The 18,078-nt window shown below is 37.3% G+C and overlaps 1 protein-coding gene across 1 annotated transcript; it reads right to left on the bottom strand.

Annotated features, from left to right (window-relative positions):
- Nucleotides 1–441: 441 nt before the first annotated feature.
- TMX1 (thioredoxin-related transmembrane protein 1) lies at nucleotides 442–17,868 on the bottom strand. The gene is made up of 8 exons (XM_011956874.1): nucleotides 17,575–17,868; nucleotides 14,046–14,161; nucleotides 12,666–12,711; nucleotides 10,778–10,906; nucleotides 8,640–8,685; nucleotides 8,443–8,544; nucleotides 8,247–8,319; nucleotides 442–3,678 (listed from the first exon to the last, which is right to left on the bottom strand). The coding sequence occupies exons 1-8, from the start codon at nucleotides 17,724–17,726 to the stop codon at nucleotides 3,500–3,502; spliced, it is 843 nt and encodes a 280-aa protein (XP_011812264.1). The 5' UTR covers nucleotides 17,727–17,868; the 3' UTR covers nucleotides 442–3,499.
- Between the last annotated feature and the right edge of the window lie 210 nt (nucleotides 17,869–18,078).

The raw sequence follows: 18,078 nt of genomic DNA on the forward strand, positions 1-18,078 counted from the left end.
TCACGCCTGTAATCCCAGCACTTTGGGAGGCCGAGGCGGGCGGATCACGAGGTCAGGAGATCGAGACCATCCTGGCTAACACGGTGAAACTCCGTCTCCATTAAAAATACAAAAAATTAGCCGGGCATGGTGGCAGGCGCCTGTAGTCCCAGCTACTCAGGAGGCTGAGGCAGGAGAATGGCACGAAGCCAGGAGGCGGAGATTGCAGTGAGCCCAGATCATGCCACTGCACTCCAACCTGGGCGATAGAGTGAGACTCCGTCTCAAAAAAAATACATAGAGAAAAAAGGGGATATGTTATACCTGTTCAAGTATATAATCTGACCTTGCTACTTACATATTACCAACATTCCAACTTAAATTTATTGTTACTCTAGCTTTAATGGTTTCACAAATACAAAAGTTGCTAGATAAGCAGTACCAACATATCTAAATCTCCACTGATATTTAATTAAAATTTTATTTATAGAATCATGCAATCACTTAGTAAAACCAATCATTTAAAGTCTAACAGAAATAAATTCTTATTAACAAAATACCTATATTGAAAGTAATATATTGTAAGAATTCTACCTTAAACTGACCATGGGGATGAACTACAATGTCATAAAATATGAGCCAAAATGTTCACTCAATAATTTTAATTACCTCACAATTAAGTCCAGAACTATGCCTTGTTTTTGTGTAAGGCTGAATAAGGACACAACTGACGAGAGAAAATTGCTTCCTAACGCATCATTTACTGCAATAGCTTACTTTATGCAATAACCAACATCACGAGACTGCAAATACTGAATAATTATGGTTATTTATGAATAGCACTTATTCACTCCGAAACTCTGATAGGAGTGAAATTTTAAGAACCAAAATAATAGCCGGGCGCAGTGGCCCATGCCTGTAATCCCAGCTATTTGGGAGGCTGAGGCAGGAGAATCGCTTGAACCCGGGAGGTGGAGGTTGCAGTGAGCCAAGATCGCGCCATTGCACTCCAGCCTGGGCAACAAGAGTGAAACTCTGTCTCAAAAAAAAAAAAAAAAAAAGACCAAAATAAGAGATTGTTGAATTTCACTACCCATACTGAAGAAAAACAAAACAAAACAAAAAAAAGCAAACAAAAAAAGATTTGGAGCAAGAATTAGATTCAAATTTTACCTATTTGTACCACACCTCTGAGCTGACTCACCTGAAAGATGTGCAATGCTTACCTGTCTTGTAGTCGTCATTAGGACTAAATGAATAAATACAGGAAAACAACAAAGCTGCAGTAGGTACTCGGTAAATGGCAGCTGTTAGATGTAGCCAGAATTCTTCATTAAAACTTTTTTCAGTCTTTCTGATAATCATTAAGAATTTACAAAACGTAGGGTAGAATACTGTATTTTCCTCTAGAGATCAGATTTTACAATACTTCAGTAGTAGAGCTGAACTGATTATAGCGGGTAGGTGGCCCAGAATTCTCCAGGATATTACTTTTACTTTACCTTATTCCTTCCTGAACCATTTGTAAATAATCCCAAAGAGTTTCTATAAGCCTGTTACCAACTGAAAATTAATTACTCAGAGGTCTACAGTGACAATCTTTAAGAACTGTGAGATTACATGTTGCCTGAAATTTCAAGACACTATCTGTTTAGCCAACTTTAAATTTTCTGTAGTACAGGGGTCTTTTTGTGGTTTTTGTTTTGCTTTGATTTTTTACTCTGTAGAATCTTTCTGGTCACATATTTGCTAATAAAAAAATTGGCAATGTCACATATACTAGAACACTAAAAAAAAAATGCTTGATTCATGAGCATTACTGTCCTTAAACATCTCAATAGCAAAAGAAGCAGTTGTTTGATTACGCATATCAAGTACATATATAGTAACACACAACTACTCATCTGAACATCGTTAAATACAAAGTAAAAAAGCATACCTTCAAAAAGCAACTAGAAATCATACTGGTCTTCAGCTTTAATGAAGTGGTTAGAAAAGTTTATTTTGTGCTTAGGACATTTTTCTAAGGCATCACAAGTTACACATCCAAACTCTTCAATGGTACAATATTTTATATTCTAAAGGAGAGGCCTTTAAAGAACACTTGTATATTACGATACTGTAAATCTAATGGATTCACATAGCAACAGAGCCTAGAAAGAAGGGGACATTACAGAAATTGTCTACTACATAATGGTCAGTTGATTCATTGTATTTATGGTTTTCCCCCTTCTTTTAAGGTGAAAACTATGTATTCTAGCTCTTTAAGGAGTAAAAATACACAAAAATGTTCCACCCTACTGACTTTTACCTGTGAAATCCCACAGAATATTACCAGTCAGGAAAGAACACAGAATAATATGAAGTTTCTTTTAAAAAATATAAAAATGTTATTATTTTAAAACATCAAGCATTACAGTCTGTAAAATCAATTAAGAACTTTCTGTATATGAGGACAAAAATACATTTAAGACATGTACAAGAAGATGCTTTTTCCTGAGTAGAATGCAAACTTTGTTTTATATTAAGCTTCTGTGAATTTTCAAAATGTAAAATATCACGGCTTTTCCACATCAGACAAAAATCAGGAATGTTCACCTTCACATTCAAAAAGAAAAAAAAAAAAAACAATTTCAAGTTGAAGTTCAGCAAGAATGATGTAAAATCTGAAAAGAGTGGCCAAAATTTTAAATTACAACAGATTGTTCAATTTGATGGATCTCCCAGTAAACTTCAGTTTGAAATAACAGAAAAGTACTGTTTACTAAAACATAAAAAATGTTTCCAGGAAATTATCATCCAATTTGAAAAATAAAAAGTATAACCCATAGTAAATAAGAAAAATACAAGAAAAAATCAAACTTTGTTGGAATCAAGAGAATACCATGAACTTAAAAACTTCCTAAATCAGTAGCATATCCTGTATTACCATGTGTAGAAAACTGTAATTAATTAATGTAACTGTAATTAATTAATAAAAATTAATTAATTTTTATTAGTTGCATAACCTAAAAATACAAGGAAATTTTGGATTATACCTCTAAAAAGACCACGAAATTGTCACTCAAATACACATTTCTTGAGACAATGGGCAAAGTTCCCATTTATGGGAAATATCTTCTTTTTTTCACACAGTGAAACCAAGAAAAATTATATCAAATGAGAAATATTTTTCTCTAAAATAATATTCTTAAATACCTCAATAATGCAATACTTGGGAAATGTAAATTTTCAAAACTCAGACTTGAAACAGGTTATTATTAAACAAATATACATAAATCTTATTGCTTGGCATGATTTTTCAAAAATTAGAGAACTATTTAAACCACCATACTGTGCTTAAATCATATTTCAAACTTGTATACCTAGTGCTTTTATGTTCTGAATGTAGACTCTTCAATTTAATGACAATCTAGACTGAACTCTGCAATATACAAGAAAGTCACAGTTCACTTCAAACCAAACAAAATGATCAATCTTCTATTTTTATCAAAATCATGATATTAACTATAAAATTTAACTAGGATTTATCTGTGGCCAATGATGGACCCAGAGAGCGTTGTCTTATGGCATTCTGTGGAAAGTCTTTGTTTGTTCCTTCTTTACGTTCAGCTTCTTCTTCTGAAACATCTTCTTCATCCGCCTCTTGTTCCTCCTCCACTTTTTTCAAAGGTTGTGCGGATTCTGATAATAATTTTTCTTAAAGACAAACACCAAAAATGTATTTTTGTAGATGTATTAGATTTGCTCTAGAGTAAAATCAAGATACAATGTCTTATATGCCCAAAAACTGCTTTGACATAAATTTATCATGTTTGGATTTCCAAAAGGAAAAAGTTATTCAAGATAAGATCCAAAAAACTATGAATATTATAAAAATAAAAATGGCATGAGTCATTTTAGTATTACCCACCTATTTATAAATTGAACAGAAATTAATGAATCAGCATTAACGTTGTCAATATGGAAGTTGTATGAAAATATACAGCATTAAAAAGAACTGGTTGGTCCAATGGTAGTAGGTTATCAGAACTTACTAATATTACTATCACTAATGGTGATAACCCCCACTGCTAAATTTGACTGGCTTTAAAAAAAAAACTATCTCATACTTATTTGCTATTAATCTTCTGGTCAAAAAGTATACTAAAACTTAAACAGTATCCTTGTTTCAGTTCCCAAGGGAAGAGAAATCACACATTTACAGTTGAAGGTTGTATTTCTGTCCATATCTTCTTCTGGTCTTATAAATGTGCTTCCCCTTACTCATCCCCCATATATAGTATTTTATTACAATATAGTTACAACAGTAAAACGTAAAAATCTTAAGCGTACATCTCAATGAATAAATACATACACACACACACACACCCTTTCGATGTTTTTTATGGCCAGCTGCTAGTTAACTTAAACTTAGAGAACACCATGGTGAGATACACGAGACAGAATTGGGTCAAAGAGCTTTACTCTGTTCAATGATCTCAGACTGCCCCCAATCCTAGGCAATCGAGAATGGTGGGGCCAGGGCGGGGGGACCCGCAAGGAAGGAGTGGGTTAATAAGGCAGAACAAACCATGGGGGAAAAATTACCAGTAATGAACAATCTGTTGTTTAGTCTGCCTGGCATCCATCTTCATTTTGGGGTAACAGCCCCTTCCCTATGCCACACTCCAGGTGGTGAATACTAGTTTATAGCAGTGGTTCTCTACCAAGGGAGTTTCTCCCCTCCACAAGGAACACTTAACAACGTCTAGAGATATTTCTGCTTTTCACACCTAAGAAGAAGGGCAGTGCTATTGGTAAGTAGAATGCTATTAAACATTCAACAGTGTATAAAAGGCAGTCCGTCACAACTAAGAATCATCTGGCCAAAAACGTCAATAGTGTCGAGGTTGCGGAACCCTGGTTTCCAAAAAGTGATACCTTTACACCAGCGGAGTGCACCAGAATTTCTCCAAAAAAGAGGTGGGTGTAGAAAAAAAAATGAATTTCCGCCTTATTCTTAGATTGTGACTAGTTTTCTCTAACCACCTTACGCTAGTGACTGGAAAGGGCCAAGTTGATCCAGATGTCCTTGTGAGCAGAGTAAAAATAGAAAAACAAAAAAAAATTCTAAAAAGCACTCAACTGAGAATTGAACAAGTCAAGGTGTGGAGAACTGAGTAACTCAGAAACAGCATCTTAACAACATCATTTGAGCCTTAAGGATCTAGTCAACCCTGACCTCAGACTTCATCACTACATAAACCAATAAATTCCAATTTTGCTTAACAGTAGATTGAGTTGGATTTCTTTAGCACCCCTAACAACTCAAAATCAAGACAAGCACACATATTGGAAAACAACTCAAATCATGTGTTCCATTACGGAAGGGGCATGGCAATATCACTTTAAAGTCTGGATTAATATCAGTTGTATTACTAAAGAAAAATAAATTACACAATCATATGCATAGTGATTACTTACTGAATGCTTATTATATGTTAGTAACTAGGATAATGTGAGCATTACATACCTATCTCCTAAGTGTCATAATGATCCAGTGGGGCAAGTATAATTACTTTCATTTCACAAAGGAGGTTAAATGCTCAGAGGGTAGAAAATGTCTGCCATACTGCTTTGCTATTAAGTGGAAGAGCTGGGATGCCCAATCAGATCTCTCTGGCTCAGAGACCATGCTTGCCTTCTTTTTGAATGATTTGGAAAGGCATTCAAAAAACCCTTTACTTTCTGCCTTTCAATCCCTCCAAATTAACAGATATTTAAAGGTAAAGATTTCTTTAGTGACTTTTACAGTGGATTATAATAGAGGACAGAAAAACTTAAGTAGCTTGACATTAATTAACCAAGTCATTTTAAAAATTTCATTTCTAAGAAATGAATTCCCTTGTAACTTCCTAAAAGAGGTAGAGTATTATCTCTGTCATTTCCTTAGGTTCAACTCTTTTAAAGTTGCTAAAATTGTGCCTATTCACTGACTTGCCCTTCTTGTCTGAGAACACTTACCTCTTTGTGTACACCAGTTATGTATTCCACAGTATTGCACAGAAAGGATTCTATCAGAGTCAGTATTCTTTTGAAAAGTTTGTACGGTCAACACCAAAAGACAAGTAATTTCATGTGCCGGGACCTGTAGATTTTCCTATCGGTAACCACTTTCTCTAAGACAGGGGTTCTCAAATAATGGTCCTCAGACCAGCAACATCAACTTCACCTGGGAATTGTAAGAAATGGAAATTCTTGGCCCCAATACAGAACTTCTGAGTCCAAAACCCAGGGTGGGGAATCAGCAATCTGTTTCAACAAGTTCTCCAGGCAAGTCTCAGACACTCTCAAGTTTGCTCTAAGTGGTAAGATGACTCAGACTCCAACACCTACATCCTCAGAGAAATCAATCTATGCAGACTACCAAAGTAAACTCTTGGGAGACGAGAGGACGATCTGGCAACAGTGTCAATAACAGCCTGCACATCACATGACTTAGTACGTACTTTGGTACCTTTATGGGATCCAATGCTAGTTGCACACTGATCACCCTATAGACTTTCTGACGGCTATATGATTTATGTGAGGGTGAAGACAGAATATAAGAAAACCAAACATAATACAGATGCTCCTTGACTTATGATGGGGTTACACCCTGATAAATCGTAAGTTGAAAATATCATAAGTCAAAAAGGCATTTAATACAACTAACCTATCCTTACATAAGTTGAAATACATTAATATACCTAACCTAACTTAATCTGCCCAGCATTACAAAAGTACTCCATACCAGTAGCCCAGAATAGGTCAAAATTCAAAATTTAAAGTACAGTTTCTACTGAACGCATATTCGTTTTGCACTATCGTAAAGTCAATTTTAAGTTGAATGACTGTAGGTCAGGGACCATCTGTATAACTACTTTTATATATGTATCTTTTGTATCTACTAAATTAAATCTTACGTTTTATTCACAATTTAAAAGTTGGTGAGTAAACATTTTATATTCATTTCGCTTCAAAAACCTTAAACCTAATAATACATTTGTCTTTTAAGTAATCTGCGCTTACGCTTTTTTCCTAGACATCCATGGCCCTTTTTGGATAAAATGATTCCTTCCCCTATGCATGTCCTTTTTAGTATCAATGCAACTATCTAAGAAATGAAAAGATGAACTACCAGTACAAAAGGACAAGGTACAGTATAAATCTAATCTCCACAGACTTCATTTCGGAAATTTTGATCTCATTAAGCCCTAAGTTAAGAAAGACATCATGGCCGGGTGGAGGGGCTCACACCTGTAATCCCAGCACTTTGGGAGGTCGAGGCGGGTGGATCACAAGTTCAGGAGATTGAGACTATCCTAACACAGTGAAACCCCATCTCTACTAAAAACACAAAAAATTAGCTGGGCGTAGTGGCACGCACCTGTAGTCCCAGCTACTAGGGAGGCTGAGGCAGGAGAATAGTTTGAATCTGGGAGGTGGAGGTTGCAGTGAGCCGAGATCGTGCCACTGCACTCCAGCCTGGGCAACAGAGCGAGACTCCGTCTCGAAAACAAACAAACAAAAGATATCATAAATGAAGGAGTATCAGGCCACAAGTCTGATTTAGTTAAACACTAAGCTTTGTCACTTCTGTGTGACTGTGAGCCTTAGTTTCCTCAAGTACAAAATGGGAGCAGTATCACCTATGCACTCCACTACAGAGTGGCTAAAAGGCAAATGAGGTAACAGATAAGTAAAAGTTCTTTAAGAACTGCAAATATAAACACTTCCATTAACAGTACAATTACAAGATTGGTAAATGCTTGTAATTATTTAAATTGATCCGTAGTACAGTTCAGTGTCAGTGACACCCTAAATCAACCATAGGGATTGCTTTTCCCAATATCCTACCAGAAAAAACCTACAATTGACTGGCATTCAAAGAATACTCTTCAAATGTGGCGGCCACTATACTAATGAAAGACTTCAAGAGTAGAATATATTCCACTTATAAATTGACACCAAATAAATATTATTAAATAGCTACATGCTATATGCCATGTTAAAATTCCCCATAATATAAGAGTCAAGAAAATAACAGTGTTCAAAATCCACTGGGCTACATTCTTACATGAAATATACATCTCTTCTACCTTCCCTTATGTCATAGCTGATAAAGACCAACAATCCACAGTTAGAATTCTAAGCTGCAAGGGCAACCTGTGAAATGTGATTGTGATTACAGAAATGAATAGGGCTATAGTGAATAAAAAATAAACATTTTAAAATGTACTTACTTGAAGGGTATGGGTATGGCTGTGGTCTGCGCCTTTTTGAAGGACAAAGGCAATCTGCCACAAATATCATACACTGTAAAAATAAAATTTGTAAGAAACCTGAAAGTAGAATATATGCCACAGCTAATGTAACTATTTTAAATTATCACATTTTTAAATATTTTTCTTCCTAGCACTCCAAAAATGAAATACTTACAAGTCCTAATAACAGTCCGGAAAACAGAGTTGCTAAAGCAAAAACAGTATATGATCCCCACACTGGCAATCCAAGGTCTTCAATAAAGTAGTTATGGCAAGCCTAAAATGAAAAGAAAAAAAAACCTAAAAATCTGTTCATTTTTGTTAAAGTGATAGTGGCATAAATGTTTAAGATAAAAATATTTTAGTCCATACCCTGATCCACATAGATAGCTGAAAGAGTGCTGACATACTACTCATCCTAAAAATAAACGAGATGATTAAAAAACTGAAAAACATACACAGCTTTGTCTATATATACTATTTTCTACTCCATAATTTCCCCAATATGACAGATTTTATTGCTGTTAATCAAGACTAGAGATACATCACTAGAGATATATCATGCCTATAATAAGGCTTGTTCATGAAAATTGTTTCTAAATTGATACTACCATGTGACAGCCTCATAAATAAACATACTTGACAGTAACTTTTTCCTTTTCTCCCACTGTTTTGATGTTAATATTTTGTCTTTCATCTGATCATTTCTCCAATACACTGAGTAAAGGATTACAAGTTCCATGAAACCAGTTGGAAAAGGCAACTCTTACTCACCCTTAAAAGCCTTTAAAGCATGACCAAAGGGAGGCTCAAGGAAGGACTGGAAACAATTGTCAAGCCAATTCTTCCTACTTAAGAACTATCCCTCTTTTTTATTGAAATTAATTAAAATTTATAGGAGCATTAGTTTGACATCTTTTAATGATATACAAAATTACTACATAGGTAAATAAGTGCTAAGTCATCATATAAGCAAAAATTAGTATTTTACATAATTAAATGGCCAGTTTTAAAAAGGCATGCTTCAGAAATAAGAAAGGTCTGTGAGTTCCCAATTATAGCAGCTTGAAAATAGACTTACAAGCAACTACTTTGTTCTACTGGAAAAAGACAAGATTCATTTATGAGATGAGGTTTCAGAGAACAAAAATCAGTTATACTTTTAAGTCGACATAGAAAGGTATTTTAATCATGTTGCTTCTGTTGTTTAAAAGCCAAGTGAGAAGAGAAACAAGGAACTGAAATATAAAGCACTGTATAGCCTTACTGTAGTCTGCAGTAATTTATTTCAGGAACAGTAGGATCCAAAATTGAGTTGGGCATGGTAGTTCAATGGGTGAGTGTCGACAGGCTGATCTTTCTCTCATTCCCAGAATCTAGAGTATTTTCTCTTATGGGATTACTGTCTCAACTCCCTATCCTCCAAAGGTAAGGTGGTGAGAGGATAGGAAGATACAGATGGCCACACAGGATCAGTCCATGGTACCTCAGCAAAACTCACTATTACCAGAGGTCTCTCACATTACCAGTGAGGCCTTTTACCCCAACAGCAAAGCAGAAAGCATGCTTGCTACTTCCAATCCTTATCACTCCATTGCCAGTTGCTATGAAGAAATTCATCTACCCTCTAGATATCTATAAAGCTTAGTGCTTAGGCACGCTATTATGGTCAACGTTTATACACACTATTCATATAAGAAGTTATCAGATAAGTGGAATAACCAACCAAACATAATTCAATCGCTTTACATCAAGAGTCGAAGTTTATGTAATTTAGTTGGTATCAGCAATTTGTGACAGTCTTTATGGAGACAGAACATTACAAAACAAACTGAAGTCTGGAGATAGCATGAGTACAAGTTTGAGCCTACTCATTCAAATTATTACACTTGAGTGATAGCTTTATCCATTATGCTGTGAACAATCTTAAGGGCATTTAGTTTTTGATGATACATGTGACTAAATCTAGCAAGCTACAATATTCCTGAAAAGGTGTACAACTTACTTCTATAAAATGTCTTCTCTAACTCAAGAAGCATGAAACTGTTTGACTTAGGTCAAACTAAAAAGATCAAACATGTAGGCCGTGCACGGTGGCTCACGCCTATAATCCCAGTACTTTGGGAGGCCAAGGCGGGTGGATCACAAGGTCAGGAGATCGAGACCATCCTGGCTAACACGGTGAAATCCTGTTTCTACTAAAATACAAAAAAATTAGCCAGGCGTAGCAGTGGGCGCCTGTAGTCCCAGCTATTCGGGAGGCTGAGGAAGGAGAATGGTGTGAACCACTGAGGCAGAGCTTGCAGTGAGCCAAGATCACGCCACTGCACCCCAGCCTGGGCGACAGAGTGAGACTCAATCTCAGAAAAAAAAAAAAAAAGAACAAGTAATAAATGTGGATACACCTTAACAGCTCAAGAAACAAAAAGAGTATGAATACGTTACATAAAATATAATTATCTGTTCCAATTAATTATGAAATGGGTAAGAGAAAAAGCCCTCATACTTACAGAACAGAACCTGGACCAAACCATGATGAAACAGGCTCAATACTCTTCCACTCTTTATCACTTATAAAGTTTATGAAGTCCTTCTTAGTCCTTGGACCCTGATAGCGCCTAAATTCACCATCTTTACAACTAAAGAGAATCAGAATTAAATATTATCCAGCATTGAGAAATAATTTAATATTTATTTTGCTATTTTTTCACCTCACTTTATAGTCACTTCTAACATTCAAAAGCATTAGCAATGTACAAGTATTAATAGCAAATTATGCTATTTACCTACTCATGACACTTTAGCCCCCAATTTAACAATGAGGTTACATTTTTTTAAATGATAAGTCTTAAAAAATTACTGTTATTCTACCAAATAATAAAACTATGAAATATAGTAAGTAGATAAATCTCAGAAAAGTACTTTTAAACCTTATGTGTAATACACATATTAAAAGAATTATACAAAAAGTATTAGAATAGTGCTTGGCACATAGTAATTATTAGCTGTTAAGCTATAACTTAAAATTTTAAGGCATTTTTCTAGTACTTTTGGGTATACTAGCATCACTTCAGCCACCCTGCTTTAAATCACTGGAGGCATCTGGTACAGTGTTTCCTTTCCTCTCATTTCAGTGACTATTTACAGTCAGTTTTGCAGCCTTCCTTAGATCCACCTCCTCCTTCCCATTTCCAATGTAGAAAGTTCTGTCAGAGTCATAAATGTTCTCTTGGCTCCAACATCTTTAAGTGCAAAAACTCATCTAACTCAAAAACTCATCGGCTCCCTACTAGGGACCTGTTAAGAAGGGTTAAGAGACCCTTTATCCACCCAGAGGTAAAGACCATGAGGAAGCCCCCCACCCCAAAACACAAAGTTTTTGTGAAGTGTCATTTGAGCTATTCTTTGAAGCATAGGTAGGATTTCGACAGGCAGGAAATAGGAGAAAGGACATGGTAAACAATTTTGACTAAAAGAAAAAGGGCAGGAAATTCCAAATAAGGTCAGGAGGCACTAAGAAGTGTAAAGGAAAGAGGAGAGACTGAAGGGGCATGTGGGAAAAAGGACTGAATGAGAAGGGCAGGACAGAAGCTCTTATGGAGACAGAGAACAGAAATTCACATAGATGTAAAGGGAGTAGGGGTGAATTTTAAAAACATGAAAAAAAAGAAAAAAGGGCAAAGAAAAGCAAGCTATAAACACAAAGTGTCAACTTATTTTCAGTACCTCCTGGTATTTAACCTACCAGCTACATGATGTTAGGGTACACAGCAGGTACACAGACTTGAGATTTCATACCCCCAATTTAGAAGATAAAGCCAAACTAATAGACCTGACATTGAAGACTACATAATCTTCCTCATTCTGATTTATCACCCAACTATCACCTACTACTGTACCCAAGGCTGTACAGCAGCACTTTCATAGCTACTTTTTGGACATATCATGTTCCTGTTAATGACTGTTTATGAGATTGTGCTCAGAATAAAATGCTTACCCTGCACTCTTAAAATCCTACTTCCAAGATTTCATTTAAACCCCATATTCTCTGGGAACCAATCCAAGTAACTGTGATTTCTCCTTTACCCAATTTCCTACAGGACTCACCACTACTTTGGACTCATAATGACTCGACACGCTGAACAGGATCACAACATTTCACAAGAACATCACTTTCCAAAACAACTGTAAATCTTTGAGAACAGAGACTGTTTCATACATCACTCAACTTCCTAAAGGCATTTAGGATAACACTAAGCAAAACAAACCCTCTAAAACACCTGCTGAATATAATGAGATTACCTCAGCTCTTCCAACATGATCCAAACCAGAGGCCTACCACTTCTGATTACACCATAATGCATCTTTCTCCATAATTGAGAATCTTCAAATACTTACTGATAAATAGTAGGAAGAGCAGTTATGATAAACCGTCCACTCAGTCCTACAAATAAAGAACACATAGCAGGTTTTGCATGGGCCAATCACTGACTACTTAAAAGGTGACTTTGAATTATTTAAATACATACTAATAGGAAATAATATGAAATTATACATAATAGTTGAGCTTTGTAATACATAATTTAAAAGTGAATTATGTACTTAAAGCAACTTTAAAAAACACAATACTGCACATTATCTCAGTTAAAAAGTATGTAGAACTAGAGTACTGAATATGTTTTTAAATAAATAAAAACACTTCATTATTTATACCACTGTCAAAATTAAGACTAGTAGTAATAAGTCATGGGAGAGCACAAGGTAATAGGTTCTTAGATCTAAAATCAAATGGAATTGCACTTGACATTCAACAAACAAAGGCAGTTTATGGTGCTGCTAAAAATGGAAAATAATGTGAATCTTTCATAAGACAGGCAAAAATAAAAGCAGCTAACATTTCTTATTAGCCAGGTGTCAAGCACTGATATTACAGAGAATTGACCTGTGTCTCAGTTTTCTTATCTGTGAAATGGGGACATCACGTATTTCATGGGGTTGTATAAGGATTAAATAATAAACACAAGATACTTGAAAGAATGCTATAACAGGCAAGCGCTCAATAAATATTACTTATTACTACCATTTGAGATGGGGCAGCCAAGAACCCAAGGGTAGTGTGACTACTGAGAATGGTAAGATGAGGTTGGTCTGTGGAAGGAACCTCCTTAAGGGCAGGACCTGCCACTTGTCCAGGGACCAAGTCAGGAATGCACTTGACCTCACAACCACGAGGGCTTTATATTTAGGAGCCCACATCCTCAAATCATAGGTACTAAATTTAAAACTCAGTTTCAGAGATTCAGATCTTCTTTTGTCAGGGAATGTGACCTTGACTCTAGAAAAAACACTCAATCGCATGCTCCTTATTCTGAAGCCTGGTATGGATGCAAATGTGGCTTGGCCAATGTTCACCTGAACCACAGTGTTCTAGGACTTCTCAAAGACATCTTACATACTAGTCTGGGGCCTGGGACGCAAAGAAAAACAAATCAGAGGCAATTATGTGGGGAGGGATAAAAAGAGGGTAATGTCTTCAAGAACCCTTACAGCAATGCTTTCAAGGAATGAGGTGTTTACACAACTAGGGAATCTCCATTTTGCAACCATTGCACACTGAGCCCCCATCAGGGAGGTGCACAAGTCAGGTTAACTAGCTGCAGACTGTTAGGTTTTGAAAACCTAATGAAAGGTAGAATTAAGACTATGTAATGTAGAAAACAGGATAAACACATCAACCCAAACAGCAAAGAAACAAAACTAACCAAAGACTTACAGTACCTGGCTGCTCTGTGACATCTACTTTCGCAACATTAACCTCAAGATCTTCTCCCCATTCAGCAAAACTTTCCCATTCCGGTTGAAGATTCTGACAAGCAGGGCACCACGGGGCGTAACTAAGAAATACAGATTTTTTTTTTTTAAAAGGTTAAGCACATTAGTATGACCATTTATCTTGGGATAAAAAATTTAAATGTATAATTTATGAAGAACATTTTACATAAAAACACTGAAGACGACAAGGTGGTTAATTTCATGCAGATGAAAAACTTTTAAGGGTAGCTCTAACAATCTGGAAATCAAAAATGATGAACTGATGATGCTAATCAAATGAAATTCTGAGAATAAGACACAGGATTTTTTCACATGCAAAACAGCTCTTCAAAAAACCTTTGCATTTCTCTATCAATGTGTGGCCACCAGAAAGTTCAAGACCAAAGTTAGAGTTTACCAATTTTAATAATTTACGTTGCAGAGTCACAAATGCAAAGTGTTGGAAAAATAGAAGTGTTCTGGGCTGTGGTGAATAAGAAAGCACATATTTCATCTTAAGGTGGCAACCATTACTAAGTAGGATTGCCACAAAGGATGCTGCCACACTAAGGCTGCCTATTCATATTTAAAAGAAGATGGAGATCTGCATTTTTATATGAGAATGTTACCTCAAAAAATAACCCACATACAAATACTAAGCAGGTCAAACAAAACTCTTGGCCAGTTAGGTCATCCTGTTTCCAAGACCTTGGATTTACAAATGCAAGCATATTAGCATTTAAATTACTCCTCTGGTATTCATTATCTCCCAAGGATCTTATTTTTACACTTTATTGTATTTTATCTTATAATACAGCACAGGGTTCTTTTTTTTGTTTTTTTTTTTTTTTAACACAACCAGGAAGAATAAAGCCTAAACCAGTTAAACACAAAACTATAGTTTCTGTACTTCACATTTTCTTCACTTGTTTTATGAAAACTAAACTCCTAAAATAGACATTGTAGAACAAGACAAACTGGTACTATAAAAGCCAAGCTCCTAACAATAAATTGTATTACAATGAAAATATCTCCATGACAAAACTTCTGAGCAGAAATGGATTTACTGTAGATAATTCACTTGTAATTAGGAGCAGACTATTACTAAAACTTCTAGATTCCCTCTTTTTCAGGTTCGTTTTGTTGCTCAGTTGCTTTTTTATTTTTTGAAACAGGGTCTTGCTTTGGCACCCAGACTGGTGGGCAGCGGGGCGATCTGGGCTCACTGCAGCCTCAACCTCCCAGACATCCTCCCACCTCAGCCCAAGTAGCTGGGACTAGAGATGCCTGCCCACACTCCCAGCTAATTTTTCGTATTTTTTTTTGTAGAGACTGGTTTTTGCCATGTTGCCCAGGCTGTCGGTTGCTTTCTAAAGACTTACTTTAGAATCTCTACTTAAGGAAAAAGAAAAACTACTACCCTATAAATAGACGCTCCAATGTGGATTTACCTCATACTCAATGTTTTGTTAGTCTTGTTCTCTTTAATACTACTTCTGACTGCTGTATTTATATAGTTGGATCATAATGAATTAAAAAATATCCTTGAATAATACTTGACTGTATTTTGCATATACACACACGGTAACTATTGCTTAATATATTGCTTATAACACTATTTTACAGGCACGATCTAAAACAAGTTACTCATGACGATGACTGAAAAACAAAGTGTCACTTGTCATAGTTCCTCTCTCCTGAAGCCTTCGATGGTGCCTGAATGAAAATTCATTTCAGAGTTGCAGATTATATGCATACAATGAATATTTCCCTTTTTTTACCCTCCATACAAATGTTCTACTTTTTTTTTTTTTTTTTTTTTTGAGATCAAGTCTCACTCTGTCGCCCAGGCGGGAGTGCAGTGGCATGATTTCGGCTGACTGCAACCTCTGCCTCCCGGAGTCAAGCGATTCTCCTGCCTCAGCCTCCCGAGTAGCTGGGACTATAAGCGCGTGCCACCACGCCCAGCTAATTTTTTGTATTTTTAGTACAAATGGCGTTTCACCGTGTTAGCCAGGATGGTCTCAATCTCCTGACCTCGTGATCGGCCCGCCTTGGCCTCCCAAAGTGCTGGGATTACAGGCGGGAGCCACCGCGCCCTGCCAGTTTTGTTTGTTTTTCTAAATAGCACAGGACTTACTGATTTAGCCTTCTGGGTTCTCCCTTGGGGATGTCACTTTCGCTGATCTCCTTGACAACCCTTGTTGAATTCTTGACACAAGAAAACACTCACCTGAACCCTGTTGTCTTTTCATTTTTATTTATCTACTTATTTATTTCGCTACATTGCCCACGATCTCTTGAACCCCTGGGCTCAAGCCATCCTCATACCTCAATCTCCTGAGTAGCCTACGCCACTTCCAGCTGAACCTTTTTAAAGAAGGTGTTCTAACAACAATTATTGCATGCCTACTCTGAAGCCCCAAAGAAAGCCGCAGCAATATCTGGATGGTTAACTAAAGCATTTAGGTACCTTGTTACTCACTTGTAAAATATGAAAAACACCTGTCACAGAGAATTTGCAGGGAATTAAATATAGTATGTGTGTAAAGGTGCTTAGTGGTGTCCACTACAGTTAATACTCAGTAATCATGCTTTTACTATTATCAGTAATACCGCTAATATGTATAACACCACCATCAACAACAACTCAGCATCTAAAGCAAAGGCAGATACTTTATTTCCCACCGCTGCAGAACAGACATTATTAAATTGAAATCACCACACAAGACACATGATGTCGTTCGAGCAATAAATGATGACCTGACGCTCGAGAGTGTATACATTAATGCCTTATCTTTTAATGTAATGCCGTTTACAAAGACCTAGGAGTCACAACCCAAGGTATTGTCTACACTGCAAACACACCCAAAGGAAAAACGAGATGAGTGAAAAAGCGAAGGCAAAAGAGAAGGGAAAAAGAGAAAACGAAAACTTAAAAATAACCCGACCTGAATTGACTCAGTATTCACAATAAAAAAGCAACGTGCCTAATCCATTTTTAAAAAGCTTAAAAGCCCCAAATTCCAACACCATAAATAGACTATATTTTAAGGACAGACAAAAGGAGAGGAGAGATTTTGCTCAATATTCTTTTCTGTAAAATGTGGTGAAAGTAAGTGTAGAAGTCTGTGAAGAATCACTCTAACTACTTAGACACTAGTCAGACACCTCCCTCCCCGCGCCCCAATCGCAGCCTCAAAGTCATGAAAAATGTCAGAATTCGCACTGGCGCTAACCCTCGGGGCGCACCACAGCCACAGAAACGAAACGAGGGTGCACCCCAGAAGAAACTTAACATTTACGGGTAAGACACGAAGGGGTGGAACCAAGCCGGCGGCAGATCCCAGGAGTTTGGGGAGATGCAGAAGTCGAGGACGCTAGCTCCGCAACTCGGAGGCGCAGTCCTGGGGAGCCTGGGACCTGCGTGAGGAACGTGCGGGGTGAAGTCGTGTGTCCAGGCACTGACGTAGGACCCCGGCCGCACCGCACTCACAATTCTATCATCCAGTCTCCTTCCAGCAGCTCTCTCCAGTTCTCGTCCGTGATGACGCGAACGTTGCTCCGCCGCCCGTGCGTCCAGGGAGCACCCCAAAGCAACAGCACCAGGACTGCCAGGGGAACTGCAGAACTCCCGGAGGGCGCCATTTCCGCCGCTTGCCCACCTCACAGAGAGCGCGGCGGCCCCTCCTCCCGGTCGCAGCTCCCACTTCCGCCCTTGCAGGTTGCTCAGCGCAAGCGCACGACGGTGCTGCGAGGCGCGCCTGTCTAGAGGACTCTCAATGCGCATGACAGGGGTCTGATCCCAGTGAGTGGTGAAGTCGGGAAAGTGGGAAGAACGCTTCTCCACAATGCGCATGACAGAAAAGCCGCTTCTTCTACCGCCTAGGGTGCCCCAATAATGTGGGGGAAGGAACAGAGCAAAAGGAGGCGTGGTGTAAAAAGTGGGGCGGTGCTTTGAGGAAGAACGGCTTAAAATTTAGCTCCCAGGATTTTGGCG

The sequence above is a fragment of the Colobus angolensis genome, unplaced genomic scaffold (genome assembly GCF_000951035.1).
Source record: "Colobus angolensis palliatus isolate OR3802 unplaced genomic scaffold, Cang.pa_1.0 Scaffold428, whole genome shotgun sequence".
NCBI lineage: Eukaryota > Metazoa > Chordata > Mammalia > Primates > Cercopithecidae > Colobus > Colobus angolensis.

Excerpts from the sequence above, each read along its gene's own strand:
- TMX1 (XM_011956874.1), bottom strand. The coding sequence starts at position 17,726 with ATGGCGCCCTCCGGGAGTTCTGCAGTTCCCCTGGCAGTCCTGGTGCTG. Across the intron at positions 8,686-10,777 it reads TTTGGTCCAGGTTCTGTTCT|GATGAGTAGTATGTCAGCAC; the intron begins GTAAGTATGAGG and ends GTTTATTTTTAG. Across the intron at positions 8,545-8,639 it reads AGCTATCTATGTGGATCAGG|GCTTGCCATAACTACTTTAT; the intron begins GTATGGACTAAA and ends TTTTCATTTTAG.